Raw genomic sequence first — 22,988 nt, forward strand, 5'->3', positions numbered from 1 at the left:
TTCTTTAAACATTTCCTAGGCTTCCATTATAAAAAGAACTGGAATCGTTTTCACTGAAAGGTCACATCACTTTTATTTTCCCGGTGCACGTGTAACGAAAGTTCTGTAAAATCCGACAGCAAATCGCACCCTCTAAGCCACTGTGTGGACGAGCCCAGGTCTGAGCTCAAGGTCAACTTCAGCCCCTGAGCCCAGCGGCCAGGTGAGCAGGAGGGCAGGGCGGCTTCTGGGAAAGTGGGGGGGAGAAAATACCCACCAAACCAGTTCCTAGTTGTCCCAGTGGCCGGCCCTTCTCCTTGATGACAACACGGTCCCTTGGTTTCCCTCCTTCCTCGGTGCTCCTTCTCCCTGCTAACTCCTCTCCTTCCCTTCGACCTCTCAATGTGGGGCGCCCCAGGGTGCCACCCAGGGTCCTTTCCTCTGTCTCCTCTTATTTCCTCAGTGATCTCATCCAGTGTCTTGAGTTTAAAGCCATCAATATGCCAACCACTGTCCAATTTCTCTTTCCAGCCCAGACTGCTCCCTGAACTTGACTCGTAGCCCTAACTGCCTGCTTGACTTCTCCGCGTGCGTGTCTGGGTCTGGTAGGTGTCTCACACTTTGTCACCCAGGCTCCAACCTGCACTCCTGTAACTTATAATTGTGCTAAAACACACATCACGTGAAGTTTCCTGCCTGACCCATTTTTGAGTGTACGGTTCTCTAGCATGAAGTTCATTCATGTCGTTGCTTGAGTGTCGTCAACACCCATCTCTAGAACTTTTACACCTTCCCAACCTGAAACTCTGTACCCCTTAAATACTAACCCCACGGCCCCTCCCCACAGCCCCTGGCAACCACTATTCTACTCCTTTGTCCCTATTATTTTAATTACTCTGGGGACCTCAAGTAAGTGGAATCACACAGTGTTTGTCCTTTTGTGTCTGGCTTATCTCACTTAGCACGATGTCTTCAAGGTTCCTCATGTTGGAGCAGGTGCCAGGATTTCCTTCCTTTCGAGGACTGAATGATATTCTGTGGCGTGGATCCACCACATGCCGTTCACCCATTCGTTCCCTGACGGACACCGGGGTGCTTGCACCTCTTGCCTATTGTGAATACTGCTGCTATATGGGTGTGCAAATATCTGTCTGAGGCTGTTTTCAATTTTTGGGGGGGGGGGGAGAGGGGTATACACCCAGAAGTGAAATTGCTGAATCATATAGATATTTTCTATTTTTAATTTTTTTTAGGAATCACCATATGACTTTCCACAGGGGCTGCACCATTTTACATTGTCACCAACAGTGCACGGGGGTCGGCCTGCTCCACCCACCGTCTCCCTCATCCCAGTTCACAGCAGCTCCACCCCGTCCGACACCCTGCCAAACTCCTCAGAGCAACCCCTGATTCTTCCACCTCACACCGAAGCCAATCCAGCGGGGAATCAAGACTCTACCTTCAAATCACAAACTGTTCTGGCTACTGCTCACAACCTCCACCTGCACCATTCATCTGTCTGGAATCCCCAGAAATCAGAGCCTGAGACAAAGACTTAGGTGCAGGCAGTTAACTTGGGAGATGATCCCAAGAGGCGGATGGGAGGGAACAGGAAAGGAGGGGAAGGAGAAGCCAACAGGAGGGTATGTGCATTCTCAAGGTCTCTGCTCTAGGCAATGGGGTCCTTGGTTCCATTGGGATCTGTGTGTCTCCAAAAGACAGGAGGCAGGGCACTAGCTCCCATCCCTTACTGGTTGAGCCCCCCCAAAAGTCATTAGCCCCCACACTTCCAGACTGATGATTTGTCACAGTTTTGGAGAAACCCTGCAGAACACTTGGCTGTGGTGGGGCTGGTCAGGTCAGTGTGACTCAGAACTTCCATTCTAGCTACAGTTGAAACCACAAGGGGGCCAGAGGGACTTGCCACAGGGCACCACCCACTCCAAGCCGCCCTTGCCTCCCACCTGCAATAACCTGGTCAGTTCCCTGTTTCTACCCTTGTCCCTATAGTCACCCAGGTGGTCCTTTAAAACCTAAGCCAGAACATGGCCCTTCACTGCTCAATGTCCTCAAGGGTTCCCGTCCCACACAGAATAAAAGGCGACGTGCTCACAGTTCCCCAAGGCCCTTCCCAGTCTGTGCCCTATGACTTCTCTGTCCCCCTACCCAGCTTTTCCTCTCTTCATCCCCTCCAGGCCAGTCACTGACCACTGTCCTCTCTTAAACTCCACCTAATGGCCTCTGTCCTGGCCAAGGTCACAGCCTGGGACATTTTTCCTCTAGCCAGCCCCAGCCTCACTCCATCAGCTTCAAGTCTTGGCTCCAATGGCACCTTCTCCACGAAGCCTTGTCTGACCATCCCGTTTAAAACAGCAGCCTACCACCTGGGCCATGTACACGTCCCTCTTTTCCTATGTTGTTTACTGTCTGTCACAGTCCAGTAGAATATACGCACCAGGAGGGTGGGATTGTTATGTTTTGTTCACCGATGAATCTCAAGAGCCCAGAATAGTGCCTGGCACATAGTAGGTGCTCAATATATATTTGTTGCGTGATACGGATTCTGTATGGTCAGACACAACCTTTTTGAAACTTCTTAAGTAAGGAGGGCTTTAGGGCATGCCTTCCTGGGGTTGGAACTCTTTTTAGAAGCTAAAAGGAAAAAATATCTCCTGAAGAATGCATGTTGACGGGCACAGAGAGACAGGCAGTGGGAAGCGGGTGAGATTCACCAGGCTGCCAGCTTAGGCCTGAGCAGCGCCTGCGGAACGGAGGAGAGGTGAGGCGCCCGAGACCAACCTCGGCATCCTAGCCTTGCCCGCCATCGCTCACAGCTCTAATGCCCACCCGGGAGTCTGGGAACCTGAGCAGCAGGGGCGTCCCTTCCCGTCTGCGCCAGATGAGACGCTGCTGTCTGAGCCTCTTGACCACTTTATTCTTGACTATCCCGCCCCCAAAGCCAGGAGTCCAGGGATGTCCTGGATTGCCAAGAGCCCTCCGAAGGTCACCCCCACCTTTCATAGGGAGGGCATCAGGTACACGGACTCTGAGATCTGATAGGCCTGCGTTCAAATTCCAGATCACCATTCCCACCTCAGTAAATTACCTGGGCCTCTCAGAGCCTCAGACACTTCCTCTATAAAAGGGGGATAATGTTGCTTATACCAAAGAGTTGTTCTGAGCAAAAGGACTTGAAATGCCCATGTCAAGTGCATGGCAGGAGGCCCACAAACACGGACTCCTTCCATCTAGCTGCTCACCTTGCTCAACAGCTTCTGCAACAAGCTTCTTGAACAAACTCAAGGCTCTCTGGTCAACGATCAGGGAGACGCCTTTCTCCAAGGCCTGCAGGAAGGCGGCCAGAGCAATGGCTCCTGGTGGGCCGTCCGTCTCTTCCGGAGGCTCGTGGTTGAAATGCGTGGGGAAGCCAGTGGTGATGAGCACTGAGTAGGCGTGGGACAGCGACAGAGAGGCCCTCAGCAGCTCATCTTTGCGGAGCAGGTGCCCGATCCCCCTGTTGCCTAAAATTACAAATAAAGTAAAATAAAATAAAATCATAAAGTAACATAATTGTGTTTCAAGTAGAAACTTATGTAAACAGTAGTTTTTCTGTCTGTTTCAGAGGTGGATTTGAGGGACGTGCCAGAGGCTGCTAACCGTTCCCCAGAATGTATCCTTCCCTCTCCCCTGCCCCCACTAGAGAAGGGTAGCCGGGTAAATGGCTGAGCAGCCTCCCTTTCGGTTAGCGGTGGCCACAGACTAGGTTCTCTCTAGATAGCAATCCTAGGCTGGTTGAAAGGGAGTAAGAGCAGGAGTGATGTGCGCCACCTCCTGGCCACATACCTCCCATGCACTCCTCCAAGCTCTTCCCTTTTTGGGGGCTGGGATGTTGACAACTGGCGCCCCCTGGAGGTCTCATGATGGGTCCCTGAGTGACTGGGTGGAGCAGATCCCCCTTCCTGCTGAACTAGGACAGTCACCCTGGAAGCCCTAACCTGGACTGTTGCGTGAGAGGCATGTATTTCTATTTTATTTGAGCAAAGCATCTTGGGGTTTGTAATGCAAATCCCAATACAAGGAACAAAGGAGGGGGAAGGGACACAGTACTGTCTTAGTTGGGGATTCCCTAAAATGAAGACCCTAAGACAAGGGCTTGGGTGCAGGTATTTCTGTAGAAAGTGAGCCCAGGAAACAAGTGAGAAGGTGGAAGAGGTGACGTAACACGGGAAAGGGAGAGGAGCCACTGAAGAACGTATGAGTGAGCAGATTAACCCTGAAGGCATCTAGGGCTCAACCCTGCTTATGGTCCTGTAAGAAATGGTGTGGGGCACATCTGAGGACTGTCCTTCCAGAGGACAGGGGGACTGGGCATTTCTGCACTGGCTCCTGTCCCCTGCTGGGTGAAGGTTGCCCATCGGGACATTGACCCCTCGGCAGTCCTGGGCTGTGCCTGCTCTGGTGGAGGAGCAGAGAGACCCCAGCCTAAGGTGGGAGTTATTGTTCTGGGAACTGCCCACTGCAGCTGTGGTTTGGGCAGGGCCCCAGCAGCATCTGCTGTAGCTGCCGCAGTGGCTGCCAAGCCAGTCCCAGCCAGGCAGCACAGCCTTCCGACCCTCGTCACATGCCATTGTGCCTTTGTCTATACTCGGGTCGCCTCAGAGCTGTGCCATGTGAAGCAGGATGTGACTCAGAACTTCCATCCCAGCTGTGGCTGAAATGAAAGGTGGGCCTAAGGGACGTGAGAGGATGTCAGCTTGCATTTGAGGTGCCTAGAGACTGAAGGAACACGGGGTTTGGATTCCTGTTACGGAGGAAAAGTTCCAGATTTAGAATCTGGAAACTGACATTTGAGTCCAAGTGTTGGCACATCGTAGCTGTGTGACCTCGGCCTCGTCCTGGATTGGTCTGAACCTCAGTGTTCCTCCACGGAGCATGGGGGTGGGCCGGGTGGGGGAAGGTTGAGGGGAAATGGCCCCCCACACTGGTGGTGGGAGTGGGAACTAGAATACTTGTCTGGGGGTGATTGGGACCTTACATCTGTCCACTTGAGCCAGCAATCACTTCTGGGAACGTAACCTAATAAAGTGCTCATGGAACAAACATAGTCATAAGGATGGATGTTCACTGCAGCATTGTTTATGGTGTCAATTAGGAAAGTAATAACATTGGTGGAACGTTTGTAAAGTGGAATTCTAATGCAAACATTAAGAAGATTGTTGTAGAAGGTGAATGATATGGAAAATGTCCACAGTGTACTAAAAAGTTAAAAAAGCAGGTCCTAAAATAGTATCACGGCTTGATTCACATATATATAGACATTGTTTTTGTTTGTTTCAGTCTTATTGGCTTAAGACTGAAGAAAAAGACATTAAGGGCCAACATGAAACTGTTAACAATGGTTAACTGGGATGGGACCCGGGCATTTTTATTGCCTCTCTACTTTCATATATTTATACAATGAACATGAGTTGCTGCTGATAAGAGGGGAGGAAAATAACATCTTGAAAGAAAACAATAGGACTATAACCTGTTTCATAGGATGCGGTGAGCCCCGAGAGAGAGGAGGAGAGAGGACTCTGTCAACTTTAAAATGGTCTGTACACTTGTGATGACTTTATTATTAGTGTGACCATCAATATCATGTCACCTTGACTTCAGAATCTCCAGGCACCTCAAATGCGAGCCAACGTCCTCTCAGAAATGACTGAGTGGCTCTATTATTACGCCCAGTGAGCAGTGCTCAGTCCATTGCCATTCATCTCATATCTGTTTATTTAATGTAGTAGGAATGAAGAGCAGCTGGTGTTCTGAAGGATGAAAGATGGTCCTTAACAGATGATACTGGCAAATCCAGACAGTCATAAATCTGCCCTTCTCTGAGCCTCAGGCTTCAAGCCCTGACACCCACTCTGCACAGTCACCAAAGCGGGTGCTGTGGACAACCTCCCAGGTCATTTTTATTAAGCCATGGGTGCACTGCGCCTGCAGTAAATTTACTTTGCAGTTACTTTTTTTATCTGAGTTAATGGCAGAGTCATTCATTCATCTTCCCTCATGATCCGTATGCTCAGTCAGAGAGCTGTCAACGTGAGTAAGAATGTTTGTGGGAAAGTATTACGGAAATTTTTTTTTAAATATCCCTCAAGGAAATCAACTATGTAAGAGTCTAGGCATGCACAGCCATGGACATTCACCTCGGTTCATTCGTATGTCCTAAAAGGTGCATGGGGGGGGCTGTGTCCCACAATTACTCTGTGTCTGTATGTTAAAAGGATCACATTCCCTGCAGAATAAATGAATGAATGAATGAATGAATGAAAGATCTGAGACAAACAAACAGGCAAAAAGCTATGCCCTACGGTTTCACAGGACCTTTTGTTACTGTAATTGGGGGGCAACCTTTGCTCCTGGGTCCAGGGGAAAGATCAGGCATTTTTCAGGCTGGTCTGCACTGTCGGATCCTGGGCCACAGTTAGCCAACATGAAAGGGCACCCAGACTGTCTGACCAATGGCCCTGCTCAGGCACTGTTCTCTACCCCAGTGTCACCATGATCACCTGTGTCTGGGTCTCAGGAGTCTGGCCTGGAGGGTTGACCTCCCCAGGTTGGTCTCACTCCTCTGCTCTCCACAGGGGCCCCACCACCATCGATCCAGGTATCTGCTTGGGGAACAGGCGTCACGTGGGCCAGCAGGGAGGCCACATATGCCGTCTTCAGACAGTCAAAGCGCAAATAACAACCAGGTCTAGAAACACAGCCCATGAGAAGGGGCAGGAGGGGGAGCTGGGTGTGAGTCAGGAGAGGTTGGAGCCTTGGGAGTCAGTGGGTGTGGGTTCAAGTTCTGCCCAACCATCTACTTCCATCTACTAATGTATGTGGATTTGGGCAAGTTTCTTAACCTTATATGCCTCAGTGTCCTCATCTGTTAAAGGAAGTTAATTAATAATAGCTGCCTCGTGGGGTTATTGGGAGAATTTAATAAGATGAAACATGTAAATGCTTTTAGCATATGCCTGGCCCAGACAGAGTAAAACTCAGTAAATAAGAGCTATTATTCTCATTACCCATCAGAGCTCTGAGTGGGAGGTATAATTGTTATTACCCCTGTTATACAGATGAGGAAACTGAGGTGGAGAGTCGCTGTGAAGTCTACACTTTACTTCTCCTTGAGCCTTTATCAGAAAAAAAATAAAACAGCCTGGCCGGGCGTGGCTCAGTGGTTGAGCGTGGGCCTAGGATCCAGGTGACCGGGGTTCGATTCCCGGTCAGGGCACATGCCCAGGTTGCGGGCTTGACCAGTGACTCTCGTCATTGATGTTTCTGTCTCTCTCTCCCTCTCCTTTCCTCTCTCTGAAATCGATAAAGATATATTATTTTTTTTAAAAAAAGAAAAAACAGAAAAACCCCAAAGTACCATGCACAATGGCACCCTCTGCTGGCCACTGGGATTAGAAATTTGGCTTTTAAATGAAGATCCAGGGAAAGCTGAAAGCCCCTCAACCAGCTTTCAGGAAACCTTCTCTTAATTGGAACCGGTAGGCCCCTCGTGGGCCCCATCAGCCCTGTCCTTGTCTAGAAAGCCAGAGGCTCACGAACAACAGAAGGGCTGTCTTTTCTCTGAGACACAATTGCAATATACATGTTGGCTGCAAATGGCTGTGAGGCAAAATGCAGGGTCCTGCCCACCAGGGTCCCCCAAGGGGTAGCAACTCAGCCCCTGCCCCTGCCCCTGTGGCCTGATACAAAAAAAATCTGTTCTACGTCCAACCCCAGGGCAATGGCACCAAAGGGGAAGATTAGGCCACTGTTAAGTACATGGTGCTGTTTAAACAGTGGCACTTCCCTTTTTCTTACCTCGCCAACCCCAGTTTAGTTCTGGCAACGTGCCCAGCTAATAAGCTCGCCTCCCAAACTCCCTCACATGTTTAATGTTGAACATTTTTGGGGGGGGGGGAAGAAGAAAAAAATCACCCATAATTCCACTACCCAGAGATCATCACCATCGGTATTTTGCCGCATTTACTTCCACGATTTTTGGGATTCATATACAGCATAACAATTTTTTAAAAATCTTACTGTAGATGAAATTTTATGCTGCCTTTCCCACTGAGCATCCCATCGGTGATGAATCTCTCCAGGCCCTGACGGCGTAGATGCTGTTTCTTACCTGGGTCCACGGCAATTATAGCCTCTAGCTCTCTGATCTTCTGCACGGCTGAAGCTGACGTCATGCTGTAGTGCAGGGGGTCTTGGGAAATGGGATGGACCTCTGGGGTTCCCTCAGGGGTGAGGCGAGGGGCTGGAGCCTCCAAATCCTTCAGGTCAGTCAAAACCGTGCAACCCGGGGCACTGGTGAAAGCCAGGGGGGTCTCTGAAACACACAGCAAGAGGGATGAGCCCGCAGGTTGACGAACAGACTTCATCAAGCCCGGTCCACTCTGGCCCAGCCCGCCGTCGGGGGGCACGGTGGAGCCACGCACCCCCTCTGCCATCAGCACTCCTTACACCCTCTGTTAGCACCATATGCTGACTTACGGCTGAATCGAGTTCCACTTAACCAGGTGCCTCCAATTTTGGGGAGAGTGAAGACGAGGTGAGCGTGGGAGGAGTGAGGGGCAGCCAGGGCTACAGCTGGGCCCCGGGGTCCCGTCGCCTTAACCCATGGACATCAGAAAGCACTCACTGAGCTCCTGTGAGCATGAAGCCGTATTGCTTCCGCTGCAGCAAATGTTAGGTTTGCTAACAGCGCTCCCTGCGCGTAGCTTGTTTTTCTCCCAGCACTTACATTTTGCTTTGGTTTGTGCTCACGTCTCTGCCCTGCCGGATGACGGCCATGGGAGGCCCTCTAGCAGGGTTGTTAAGAACATGACTTTGGCATGGCAAACACACTGGAGTCTCAGATGCAACTTTATTCTCTCAGAACCTGCATCCGCAGCTATAAAATAATGTCAGTGCGTCATGTGCTTGCCAGAGCGAAATTGGAAAATGTGCATGAAAGCGTTTAGCAACGAGCCTGGCCCAGCACGAGCCCCCGATAAATGACGGTTTGCTTCTTGAACCAGGCGCTGCATCCTGCTCATTCCGCGTCCTTGCGCCTGGCCTGGTGGGTGCTTAGTGCTTACCATACTTAGCTTGCATCCTGCTTTCTGCAGGGTCTTCCTATCCTGGGGCACCCTCACCCTGCTCAGCTGTGCGCTCCCGGAGACGAGGGACTGTTACTACTCATCCCAGGAGCCCATGTCATGCCTCACATGTAAAAGGTGCTCAGCCAATGGAAATGTGAACTGAGTAAATAAGGTCTTGGATTTCGCAGAAAACATTACAGTGACTCAGATCTAACAGAGCCACAGTCCGCCGACACTCCGGGAGGAAAGCCGACTGACAGGTGCATAAGTCATCCTAACTGAGCTTTTAGACACGATGCTTAAGGAGATGAACTAGAGGTTTCTGGGTTTTGGACAGCTCCTACAAGGGGCCACTCGAAGGCCAGGTACACTCAGAGCAGTCAGCTTGGAGTGTGACACGGGGCTGCCCCATCAGCTGTGAGGGTACCGCAATTCATCTACGGCTAATAGAAGTTTAACTATTAAAGTGTGAGCATGATTTTTGTAAATTAGAAAGTTTCAAGGTTATCTCTGACCAATAATGTTCTTTGTTCTCATTTATGATCAAATACACGATCACAAGTCAGAGCCAAAGGGCTGGAGTGTGCAGGGATGCCCAGGGCAGCGAGGCCCCTGCTGCGGGGCAGCCCCCACGGCCACGGCGGGAGAGGGGCAAGGCCACCGTGCTGGAGGGTATTTACCGAGTAAGTGCGGGGGGTGCACACGTGAGCACGCACACTTGGAAATGACCACAAGCTCCCTGAGAACTGCATCTTGTCTGATGCAGCATTTTATTCCTAAGATCTGGGCCCATGCTTGGCACATAGCAGGTGCCCAATACATTTATGTTAAATAAACAGAATCCCATGGCCTTGGGGTTTACGCCTCGTCGGCATATTAGAGATACCTTTTCCTAGCATGAGGCCGTTCCAGTAGCAGAAGTCCCATGAATGCTTTCAAATAAATTGAAAGTGACACATAATTTTATGATTCATAGTGTAAGTGTGTCAGACACTAGAATCTTCCAGTGTCTACAACAATGGGCAGCAACAGTTATTATTATTTTCTAATAATTTTTTTTTAATGTTTCTCTCACATCCCACCCTCACTGTGAGCTCGTTAGGGCCCTCATGTGTCTCTTCACTGTAATCTCACTCTGGGCCTCTGAGAAACTGAATTGACAATGCTGCTTGCAAACACCATGTGGAATGATGTGTTTAGTTGTGTTGCTTGTTTTTCACCTTTGCATCAACCCTCAAAATGACTCTAAAAGTCACTCTAAATGTTGGCCCTTAGAATGGGCTATGAGGCTTCTGTGGAGAGAAATATATTTAATCAAGATGTATTTGAGCTGAAGGACAAGCTGCTCTGGTGGGACCCACCCCTGGGATTAAAAAAAAAAAAAAAAAGCCAGCGATCTCTTCGCTGTGGGCTGTAGGTCTGTGTTACATGACTTTATTCCTTAAGTGACTGCACCGGAAGCCTATTCTTTTAAGACCCACCAGGTTCCACCCTAGGTAGGAGGAATTGCCCTTTGAAGCCCAGATGTACGTACTGTAGCCGCTGACAGCTTCGAGACTGGTCAGCTGAGAAGGCCAGAACACCGGGACGTCCCCCGGCTGACACGGCACAGGATCCCCGTAGTCCGGTTTGGAGAGATCTTTGATCCCCAGCAGTTCTGCAGAGGGAACAGGAAAATTAATTGCACCGGGCCCGGCACAGGCAGCTCCATTGGAGGTGAGCACGCTGAGAAGTGCATGGTTTCCTCTCCAAGAGGGACTCTAGTCACGGGACTGCTGTAGACAGCACTGGAGAAGGGTGGGGAGGAGAAATGGAGTCGGGACCTAACAACTCAGGATGCTCGCTGACTTCTAGTCCGCTTGGATACCGACTCTCCAAGCCCTGGTGTGACTGTGGAGGAGTCTTGGGTACATCAGCCCAACATCTCCATTGTACAGATTGCTAACATTTACAGTGTTTCTGATTTTATCTTGGTACAGACTGAGTCACATAATGCAGACCTAAATCCTGCTGCTTGACCACCAACAGTGTCCCTACCCCTGGCCGGCCACAGAGTGTTCACAAGGACAGCAAAGATGGGTGTGACTCGTGAGAAAAATCAGCGGACACTTTGCTTTGTGAGATCACTGTTCTGGGAGAAAGGTGGCAAGTGCTGATTGCATTTTTGCAGGATGGCTGTGCCTGACTTTGTCTGTTGCACAGCTGAGCAAGTTCGATGACGCTAATGCTCACTCACACCCAAGGCCCCATCCCAAGCTCCCACCAGGCCCTCTGAGAGCCTCCGACAGGCCTGGGCAGCTTCCACTCTTGGATCTTCTCACTCACTCTCAGATTTTTTTTTTTCCTCACTCTCAGATTGAGTTCAAATGCTGGGTATCAATGGATTTCAGTTCAGGTTAATATTTGGAACAAAGCCATGTCCTACCCAAATATGCTGCTGAACAACCGCCTAGATTAGAGGCTGCTCTGAGTGAGCTCAAATCTCAAGACAAACAGCTCCGCTGCCGGGCTCCACCACCTGCTTCCTCCACCCCAGGTTCACCTGAGGTTCACAGGAACTCTTCTGCCAAGGGCAGCACCTTTAACCTGAGGGGAATCTATAAGCCAGCACAGTTAATCCAGCTGAGGGAGGGCAAGCTACGGCAGCTCAGGAACATAGCAAGTTCCCGCCTTCTCGGGGCCGAAGTCCAAGAGCAGCTCTCAGAATCACGCACGAGCGTGGGCACTGACCTGGGTCGCCGATGTGAATGGGTCGTCCTTGCTCACCCATCACGGAGCAGCTGGCCTGCACCAGCCTTTCCAGCTTGTCCTTGGGGACGGGCCTCATGGTGACCACCAGAGGGCAGCCAAAGCCAGCGATGGTGGCGCAAGGCACTGTTGTCTGCCAAGAAATCAAGTTAAAATAAAAGGTTAAAAAACAGAATTAGCACAGATTGGAGCCCTGAGTACCAAGAGCTCAAGGCAGTAAAGGAAGGAGGTAGGAGCTCTTGTAAAAATATAGCCTCTACTCTCACGGACCCCTTCGGTAGTCTTAATGTTTTCAACCACGTGAAAGCAAACGCACAGGATTATAAGGGAAACCAATTATACGGCAAACGCTGTTATCAAATTATGGAAAAATGTGATACAGCAATATGTACGTTTCTTCATTAACAGATTAAAGAACAAGACAGAGCTACCACTATAATTCTGAAGTCGTGATCGACATACGGGGTATTTCTGAGATATCCGGGGGAACTGGAATGTGACTTGAAAATGTCTGTGGTTCCTCTGGGCAGCCACAGAGTCGCTGGGTCAGCTGATACGGCTGCAGTCTGTGGCCCAAATTCGTAATCAAAGGACATGCTCAGTGCCAGTTTGAGGCTCTGAAAATAAAATTATGATTTTTCTTTCCATCCTGTCTCGTGGACCTTCTGAATTTTCTCCATGGGCCTCAAGTGGCCAGTGGACCACAGGTGAAACCTCTGGGGGAATCGGGGCAGAGGAACCAAAGGGCGCAGGAGGCACTGGGGTCTCCTGGGCTTCCTGAGCCCACACAGGGGAGGGGCCTGTGCCCGGCCCCCTGTGGGCCCTGCCTCACTCTCCTTTGGCAGTAGAAGTGGCCCAGGATGACCCCTGTGACTCACTGGGGGTGTGTTTTTCCCCCTGAATGGTTTCTGGCCCCTGCACTGGGGCTTATGAAGGATTTAGGACATGGCCAGGATGATAATCTGCTGGGGCGGGCTTGGCAGCGCCTGAAGGGCTTGCTATTAGCACCCTGGCGGCAGCCAGATGAAACCTTGGTGCACCTGCCAGTTCGGGGTCTGAATAACAGCACCTGGAAGAGGGCGCATGCCAGGGGCACTCTCAGGAGGCAGGCAGCGATCCCCGAGGCTCGGCGCCTCCTTCTCAGGGCGTGCTTCATCCCCTCGAGGCGGCCAACTGATTCCCAGGTGGCTGCCTGGCCCTTTCTCTCAGAAGCCAAGGAGCAGAGGCATCGTTTGGTATTAAACTTAAAGCTATTTGGTAACCACGGGGGGGGGGGGGGCGCAGTGAGGTGTTGTAAAGAAGCTGAGCTCAGCTCAATCCCCCTCTTGGAGACACCTGCACCTTTTCTGCCCCCAGGCTCCATATCTTTACCCTCTCTCCCCTCAGCTTTAAGGGCCTTTGTTTTGCCTCTGTAACTTGTTTCCTGAGTCCATTTCTACTAAGGCTCCCTTCTACCTCTGTGACTTTCTAAATAAACTTTCCCTTCTAGTTTGAGTCTTGGCGCTGAATTCTTTCTTAGTGAGAACTCAAGTACGCAGGTTGCTTAACCAAGGTTTGGTCTGACTCCACCGGCTAACACCTGGTGCGTTCTCGCTGCCAACACAATGACTCAGCTCTGCTACTGTAGCGAGAAGCAGCCACAGACAGCGTATAAATAAAAGAAAGAAGAAAGAAGAAAAGCCACGGCTCTGCCGAACGCAGTGATGCGCGCCTCTGCAAAGCACAGATTGATTGCCGAACCTCCACTATTGACATTTTACAGATGGAGCCAGGAGGCCTGGGTTCCAGTCTGGCTTTGGGACCTGGGAAAGTCCTTTTTGCTCTCTAGGCCTCAGGTTCCTCATCTGAAATGAAAGGCCACACATGATGGGCCACAAAGTCCTCTCAGCTCTGACCTGCTACAACGGGGGGTGGAGGGGGGTTCTGGGGCCAGACCCTGCCCTGGGCCCTGCCAGCAGCTGAGGCTCTGCCCCCACCCTTCCCTACTTTCAAGAAAACCACACGGGTACCTATTCCACACGTGAAAAGCAGTTCACATTGTGGGCAGCCTTGTTTCTTGTCAGAGGCAGCTTGGGCCTCCCTGGCAGGAGCCCAAACCAGCAAGCTTTCATAAAGTCCTGCAGCCCAGGATGAAATCTCCAGTCTGCGTCCCCCATAAAGAGACCTGGAGCGGGCCATGGTCACTGACTGACCGTCCATCCAGCGAGATAACTTCTTGGACCTCACACCGATGTCCCAGGAGGGGTTGGTGGAACGAGCGAGCCCAGTTCTTTCCCCATGACAAGCAGTGGCTGGAATGTAACCTCAGAGACACAGCAGGGAGGCAGCCCAAACAGTGTGCACGTCCCAGGAGAGGTGACCACCCTGTGAATGTGACCACCAGCAGCCACCTCTGGCCAAGAACATGACGCCACTTTCCTGACAGAGACATACCCAGCAGCTAATGTCCTGGCAGAGGCTCTGCCACAAATCCCTGGGCATTTACCCAGCCAGGCACATTCTCACTAATGCCAGGAAGTCTGAGCCAGGGAGGGTTTTCAAAAATCTCACTGAGATGCCCTAAGTTGAAGAAGCCAGACAAATTCCAAACAGGTTTGGTTTCCACGGCCCCAGTGATCTGTCTGAAAGGGTTCGATTCACACACCCGAGGCCATGCTGGGTGCTCACAGCAGTCCCAGGAGTGGGCGGGAGAGAGGCTGGTGATCCCATTTTCCAGACAAGGAAACACCCGCACAGAGGTTAACTGCTTGTCCTGAGAGGCACAGCAGGAAAAGTGGCTGAGCCAGGCCAGAGCTTAGCCCTTCGGCCTCCTGAGCCGATGTTCTCCCAACACAGGGAAATACAGGGTGATCCACATTTTCAAGTCTTCCTGCCCCTGGGCATTGTGTCCCTACCTTGTATGCACCCACGTGGCTGTGGCCCACTAGGTCTCTTCTGGGGAGCCCCACTTTCTCCAAGGCCCCTTCCAGGGAGGAGCTGCAGCCCAGGAAGAAGGTCACCATGTCCTTCAGCTGCTCCGAGTACTCTTCCAGCGAGGTCAGGCTCCCCGTGCAAGCACCAAACTCGTACTTGCGGAACTGGGGGCAGTCCACCCTGGGGAGAGTTCACAGGCCCCCCCCATTCAATATGACCCTTGACCATGCATTTTTAAAAATGACCAGGGAGAGAAGAGGAAGTCTGGGGCTGAAATTTTGGGCACTGACGTGGATGGATGGCAGTGCCAGTGGGATTTCTCCAGGGCTGGACTTTCTTGGTGATCCTAAAGATTTTACCTGGCGCAGGGGCAGGGGAAAGAGGTAGGAGTGGGAATGGGGGGAGGGCAGATCCTTTCTGAGCAATAGTCAGGAGTGAGGCTCCGTGCCAGGCACTGGGGGGTCCTAAGGCTGGACAGAGGTCCCCAATGACAGAGACGCCTGGCTGCAGCACCTGGCCGCTGCCAAGCCTTAACCCCGCTAACCCCTGTGTTTTACCTGGTGTCTGAGACAGCGCCCAGGGCAGGCAATGTCCACTTTCCCGGCTCGCTTCGGCCCAGCAAGGGCAGGGGGCCACTGTTGGCCTGACAGAGCTTTTCGAAGGCCGGGGCGAGGGATCTGGGCAGGACCACCACACTGGCTGGTCGGAGCCCTGGATTTGGTGAGAGAAAGAACACACGCATGGTCGGTTACTTCTTGGGAAAGCTTTCTTAGTTTAACTTTTCATTGCAGTATAACACACACACACACACACACACAGAAAAATGCAGTGAGCGTGCAGCTTGGTGGCCTCAGGAAATGACCACACCCATGTAACCAGCATCATGGTCAAGAAACCAAACATGATGAGCTCACCTGTCAGCCTCATATGCCCCCCGGCAAGGGTAGCCACTGCCCTAGCTTCCAACACTGCGCATTTCTGTTGCCTGCTTTTCATGTAATGTTCTTCATAGAACGGAATTGTACAGTGTGGGTCCTTGGAGTCTAGTGCCTTTACTCAACAATATGTTTGGGGGAACCACCCATATGCTGCGTTTAACAATACGTGGTTCACTCTCATTGCTGTATGGTGTGTTCATTACCACTGGGTGTCTACCCCAAACTGTTGCAGACGGGCATCTGAGTGGCTTCCAGTGTGGCATCATTACAAATGGTGCTGCCGCAGGCATTTTAGTACACGCATTTTGGGGTACGCATGTGCGCACTCCTGCTTGGCATACACCCAGGGTTATAGGGTACGTACATGCTCGGCTTTGGTCCACACTGCTAAGCAGCTTCCAGAGTGGTTGTGCCAGTTTACATTCCCACCCACCAATGGCGGGTGAGTTCTTGGTTGCCCCATAATCTCCCCCATACTCGGTATTGCTGACCTGTCTCATTCCAGCCACCCCCGCAGGTGTGTGGAGGCATCGCACTGAGGTTTTCACTTGCATCACCCAGGTGACTAACATGAGTGAGTGCCTTTTCAGATGTCCCACGGGCCACTGGGTATCCTTTTTGGGACAGAGACTGTTCACTTGTTCTGTCCGGGCAGATTCTTGACTGAGCATCTGTCTCACAGAATCCTTGACTCTCCCTCCAAAGAGCCGTGTGAGAGGAGCTATAGAGGGAGACCCCCACTTGCCTGCACGACCCCCTCTGGTGGCAACCAGCCCTCCTGTAGAATGAGAAGGCCTTTGGCTTTGGAGGCGAACGTAGCTGGGTTTGCACCCCGAGCCTGCCCCCGACCAGCAGTGTGGCCGCGGGCTCAGTTTTCCTACGGGTGACGTGGCAATAATCTACTGACCTCAGTGAGGACTCTCCTGGGTACAAATTACCTGGCACGCAGGTGATCAGGAAGCAGGGGTGGAGGTGCATTCACTCAGTGGAATCTGGTACAGACATTTAAAGTTATGGTGCAGAAGAAATATTTAATGATATTGAGATGTTTGGGCTGTATCATCGAAGGAACAATACTAGGTAACAAAACAGTAGCACCTCTATATAAAATCGATGCGAGCTCTGGCCAGGTGGCTTGGTTGGTTGGAGCATTGTCCTGTACACACCAAAATGCTACAGGTTCGATTCCTGGTCAGGGCACGAACCTAGGTTGTGGGTTCAGTCCCTGGTCAGGACACATACAAGAGGCAACCAATTAATGTGTCTCTCTCACATCTATGTTTCTCTCTCTCTCTTTTTCTCTCTCTCCTTTCTTCTCTCTCTAAAATCAATAAAAACAAAAGATTAAAAGATTAAAAAAACAAAAAATAAATTGATGAGAGAGAGAAAGAACTAAAAAAAATACATCCACATGCTAATCGTGGTTATCTCTAGATAAGGCTGTGGGTGATTTTAATCTTCTTTGGGCTTTTCTCAATATTCTAAAATTTATGCAGTAAATAGGAACCATTCTATAACTGGAAAAACAAAATTTTTAAAAGTTATATTTAAAAAAGGATTATTTCCTTTAAAAAGACCATCCCAGAAAAAAACCATAATTGTGCTCTTTTGGAGAAATAACCCTGGGCACAATTCTCCTGACTGCCAGATTTGCTCCGTCATCATGTGGACATTTCTTTTCGGCAATAATACTGTCAGCTAGTATTTTTGGAGTGTTTAGTATGTGCCAAGCTCTGTGCCAAGCAATTTATCTATGTAATCATCTGTGTTTACATATGAGGAGAGTAAAGCTCAGAGAGATGAAGTGAATTCCCCAGGGTCACACCGCTGGTGCGTGGCACAGCCAGGATGCAAACCCGAGACAGGTGGCCCGTGAGTCCCTCTCGTGTCCCCACTGGGCTGAGGGCACCGGCCTGCACTAGGATGGATCCACCACCTCCCTCCTCCGAGCTGGTGAGGTGAAGCAGATGCCAGCGTCTGCAGGGAGGAGCCTGGGGCTGGCTCCTGCTCTAATTGCCTGGAACTCATGATCTCAAGTCCTCGATGCCTGCCAATGCTACAACAGACTTCCAAAATGAGGACAAATCAGACCCTGCCAGCTGCCGAGAGCCCGAGGAAGCTGACCGCATGTCTCCAGCAAGCCCAGCACGCCTCCAAGAAGAATCTGGGGTGAGGGGGGAAGGAATTCGGCCAACCGGGAGGTCTTGCATTCCCTAGCCATCCCTTCTTACCTCCAAAGCTGCTGTGAGAGCAAACTGGAGCTTTAATACCACAAATCAGGGAGGTATGATGCTCACAAAGCTTCTCTTCTTTAATTAAATGGACTTCAGAACCACTGTGCTTTGATTTTGTTCATCTCCACTTCTGGTCATAGAGAGTCCCTGAGTTGTCCCCATTGGTAACAGGATGTGGAACAGAGGGCTGCATGCGTCTTTTTGGAGGGGGGGCCTATGAAGAGGGCTCTTTACGGTCTGATGGGATTCGTGCATCCCCTGGGTTATGAAATTTTGCTGGGACTTGGGTCAGTGACAACTTTGACATGTTTCCTCTTGCAGGATCTTTTAGAACCTTGGGTGTCACTCCTGGGAGACAGAGGGGAGATGGGCGCCACCCAGAGAAGATCAGACCAAGGTAGGGAAGCGTGGTCTGAATCAGACCAGGTTAAAATGCTGTGTAACCTGGGGGCATGTTTCCTGGAGGGACCCTCCCTTCATCCAAGGTCATGGGAGGTTCTCCCTACGGAGCTGTGGCAACCTGAGCACTGCCATGAGCTGTAGGCTCACCTGTGCCAACAGGTTTTCACACCTGCGTCTGGCCCAAGTGCCACTTCCTTCTGGGAAGCTAAGGAGTGACCAGAGCTAATAGCACTCTGCTCTTAATTCCTGTCTCTCGTACATACTCAGGACATCTCCAGGATTCCTGTGCCCTACACAGTTGATATCTCCAAAACTTCATGACCCAGGGACTTGCCTTCTCTTTTTTAAAATCATCTAGTACCACTCACCCCCAACTGTGCTGGACATGTTTCTGATGTTGAGTTTCTTTTGTAGAATCAAACTCCTTATGGCAGAGAGAGGGCAGGACTTCAGGTGGAGTGTGACGGACATCGCGTCATCCTTTGATGGGCCACAGAGAACCTGGATGAGGGGACAGGAGGGAACAAATGAGAAAGCACAATTCCCCTGAAAGCTGCAGATTCCCCATCAGATACCCCATCCCATCCAGTCCAGGGCTGTCCCTGGCCCTGCCCCAGGATGGGTGTTGGTCGGAGCAAGTTCTCCCCCCTCTCTCACCCCTTCATGTCTCAGTCTCTAGGAATTCCTAACACTTCAAGACCTTTGCTCATGCCTTTCCCCTGGCCTGGGATGTTCTCCCTCCCTGCCAGAAGGCCGTTCCATCCCTCAGAACCGGCTCAGAACCTTCCACCTCTAGGATGAAGCCAATAGGTGCTCACCCGCTCATGCTGGGGCTCCTAGGCCCACAGAACATCCTTTCAGCCACTAATTTTGGCCTGGACTGCAACTGGACTGATGTTCTACTTGACTCTAGACATCCTTTCTCTCCCCCAGGGAGATCTCAAGTGCCCAGGCCTCTTCCAAAGGCCCGAGAGCACCTACCACAGCCCAAGCACACAGAACACACTAAAAATGCTTATGACCCAGTGATCCAATGAATGAATGCCAGTTCCCAATGAAACAGCAGGCAGAATTTTTCTGTCTACACCTGACCTTTGTTGGTTAGACTCAGGTGCTTAGAAGGTGGAGATTTTAGGATTTCTTCTTTATACCCCCTCACTGCCACTACTCCGGGCGCAGTGCCTAACAGATTTTTGGTGAATAAAGAAATACAGGGTGAGCAAAAGTAGGCTTACAATGGTGAGTATGCAAAACAGAGTTTATTCTTGTATTATTATTTACTGACTATTGTATTATTTATTTGTATTACAATTGAAAACCTACTTTTGCCTACCCATGTATTGTAGATTTTTGAAAATATAGAGATGATCTCAAGGCTCCAGGAAATTACATTTAGAAAAAAATTCTGTAAGTTGACATCTTATGCTCTAGAAAAGGAGGTTTCAAGTGTTAGCAAACTCTAGGTCACACTGTGTTGACCTCAGGCACAGCCCATGTCTTCTCCATCGAAATACACTCAGTGCCTTGCATAGTGCTTGGCAGGAAAATGGGAGTTCAGTAAGCATTTGTTGGATGACTGGCTGACTGTAGAATGGGTGAAAGCACAATTCAAAGGCAGTGCCCATAGGGAAGGCTCTGGACAAGCCTGATTTTCCACGACTCTTTCTATCTAAAACAGGAGGACCCAATGGGATTCTAAACCACTAATGTATGTTTTCAACTCTAATCTCAGAGATAGAAAACTATATAAACCTCATGGCCAATTCAGTAAAGAATTTGAGATTGTATAGAATCTCTAGCAAAACAAAAACTTAAAGATATTGCCCTGGAAGGGATAGAGATGTATTTAAAACTGACAGTGAATGCTTTAGTAGCTGCAGGAGCCAAGTGCTGTGGGCACACCAGGAGAGAGCAGTGGGTCCCGCCTGGCTGGGCAGGGGCGCAGGGAGGGTCAGGTGAGGTTGGGTCCACCTCCCAGTGGAAGATGCTAAGGCTTAGAGCAGCTGCTTTGGCAGCTCAAGCCTGAGCTTGCCGGCTGGACCGACAGAGCCCGCCTGGGCCTGGCACACTAGCTTCTGGGCCAAGCAGCTGAGGCACCGGCTAAGGTCCTGGATGTCTGCCGTTCCCCATGGTCGCCGCGAGGGCTTAGCACCTTAGCCAGGCACTCAGCAAAGGTCAAAGACAGAACTATTCCCTAAGCATGTAGAGGACAGTGACCAGACCGCTCTGATAATTGTCTTCACTTCATATCTGGAGGAAAGAATGAAGTTTACCCCAAACCCCATCAAATGAGAGACTCTACAGGTACCTGTTAGCTCTCACCCCCCATTATTACTAGATAGAGTGTCAAGTACAAGCTGGCGGCTGTTTTGCAAATAAATTGTAGCCAGAAACCAAACTCTGAAGAAGACTGACTTTCTTTTGTTTTATTTATTTATTGTTTGATATAAATTCAAGCAGATCTAGGTCAGTCCTGTGATAAGTTACTTTCCTTGCCTGGAGATAACTGAGTGTAGCTGGAACTCCTGCCCTGTGCAATGCATGCTGGGAGTGTGCCAGGCACCTGAATGTCATCACATGCATGCTGGGAGGGAAAGGAGGCTGAGAACCCTTACCTCGTGGAGTTGTCCCCTTGAAGGCAGGGGTTGAACAGAGCATGAAGTACATTCTCATTGGCTCCTGGCAAAGAAGTGCCCTTAATATACCAAACAGAGAATATCCACTTATATGCTAAATGATAGCAACCCTCACCATATGTGGAAACCCACTGGGTGCCAGGATCTTTAAGCCTCTTTGGTTTACAACCATTTGTTCCTCACCATCACCCTAAAAAGAAGATGCTGTTAATCCCATTATATCCAAGGAAGCTGGGGCTCAGGGAGGTCAGGAAAGTTACCTAAAGGCCCATAACTAGTCCGTGGTAGAGCCCAAATCCAAAAGCAAGTCTAAATTCATGCCTGCTTGACCAATATCTACCTATTATGTCTATGTATCCATCCATCCACTCATCCATTCATCCATCCATCCATCCATCCATCCATCCATCCATCCATCCATCCATCCATCCACCCATCCATCCTGTGGTGTTGATAGGAATGATATCCTCAGTAGGAGCAATGTGGACCATCCCCCTTTCTCCCACAAGACGATTCTGAGGCCAGAGTCTCTTGAGCCCATAAGTTTCTTTGAGGACTGAACCTTGAACTTCTAGGTTTTCCACCAGGGTTTCCAGTGAACTCACTGGTGAGTAGTCCTGGTGGCCTTGGTGTCTCATTGCCCAGTGTCTTAATGGTCTTACTCTAGAAATGAGATAGGATGGGGCGATCTCCTCAATGAGCCTTGGTTGAACTTCAAGAAGCCACCTTTCTTCTGTGAGCTCTTTCTTTTCTCCTTAGAAAACAACAAACTATCAAACCCACAAATATCATTCCCTAGCATTGACTATACCGGAGAAGGGGCCCACAAAGATTAGTTTCTCAGCAGGATCTGACACATCCCAAACCCCAGTGTAAAAATATCACCTCTATGCCTGTCACGGATGACTGAAATTCCACCATTAGAAAGTCATTCCTCTGCTTTACCCAAGCAATCCAATTCAATTCATTCCTGGAGGTATGTATCTTCCAGATGTGCTCAAACAGTGGGCTGAATGATGCGAGCTCATGGTGGCACCGTTTGTAATAGAGGCGATATAGAAACAACCTCCAGTGGCGGGAGGTGCAGCGTAAACAAGAAAACAAACAAAAGATGGCTCCCAAAGCAGCCAAAGGGGGAGATCGAAGGTAAGCAAAACTCATCATTGTCATGGAAATGCTAGCGAACTCATAAAAATAGTCCCTAGATGCAAAAGTCCTCTGTAAAATACTGTTTTGACTAGAGTCAAACCTGAACCTCTTTTGCTATTTCAATCCCCAAGGACCAGTGTTACTTTGAGCCTTACTCTAAAACAGGGGTGGGGAACCTTTTTTCTGCCAAGGGCTATTTGGATATTTATAACATCATTTGCAGGCCATACAAAATTATCAACTTAAAAATTAGCTATGATAAAAGCTCCTAGATCTATTAAACTTCAAGTCCCGCCTATGGTTGCCTTGGCAGGACTAGAGCAAGTGATTTCATGGGCCATATACAGCCCACAGGCCGGACATTCCCCATCCCTGTCCTACAGCATCTGTCATCTTCAAAAGTGTCAAAGAAAGAAGGAGAAACTGTTCTTCCAGACTGAAGGAGATGAAACAGACACAACGAAATGCAAGAGTGTTTCTGAACTGGGTCCTTTTGGGATAAAAAACACTATTGTGGCCCAGCCAGTGTGGCTCAGTGGTTGAGCCTCGACCTGAGAACCAGAAGATCGTGGTTCAATACCTGGTTGGGGCATATGCCCGGGTTTCAGGCTTGATCCCCAGTGGGGGGCATGAAGGAGGCAGCAGATCAGTGACTCTCATCATTGATGTTTCTATCTCTCCTCCCTTCTTCTCTGAACTCAATAAAAACATATTTAAAAACAACAATAAACTACTGTGATAACTGGTGAAACCTGAATGGAGCCTGAGGGTCCGATAGTAGTAATGAATCTGAGCTAGCTTCCTAGACTGGATTGTTGTGCTGAGGTAAGGCAGGAAAAATGCAGGAAAGTGTCAGAAAATGAT

The 22,988-nt window shown here is 50.0% G+C and overlaps 1 protein-coding gene across 1 annotated transcript in view; it reads right to left on the reverse strand.

The window, feature by feature from the left end:
• Nucleotides 1-22,988, reverse strand: part of DGLUCY (D-glutamate cyclase) — a 52,862-nt gene that overhangs the window by 17,948 nt on the left and 11,926 nt on the right. Inside the window, exons 2-8 of the mRNA XM_087813851.1 lie at nt 18,708-18,840; nt 15,323-15,476; nt 14,747-14,945; nt 11,835-11,985; nt 10,639-10,761; nt 8,147-8,350; nt 3,240-3,500 (exon numbers count right to left, since the gene is read on the reverse strand). Coding sequence (XP_087669977.1) covers nt 3,240-3,500; nt 8,147-8,350; nt 10,639-10,761; nt 11,835-11,985; nt 14,747-14,945; nt 15,323-15,476; nt 18,708-18,810 — 1,195 coding nt within the window. The 5' untranslated portion in view covers nt 18,811-18,840. The remainder of the gene's footprint in view (nt 1-3,239; nt 3,501-8,146; nt 8,351-10,638; nt 10,762-11,834; nt 11,986-14,746; nt 14,946-15,322; nt 15,477-18,707; nt 18,841-22,988) is intronic.

Source organism: Miniopterus natalensis, chromosome 1, assembly GCF_054644295.1.
Source record: "Miniopterus natalensis isolate mMinNat1 chromosome 1, mMinNat1.hap1, whole genome shotgun sequence".
Classification (NCBI taxonomy): Eukaryota; Metazoa; Chordata; class Mammalia; order Chiroptera; family Miniopteridae; genus Miniopterus; species Miniopterus natalensis.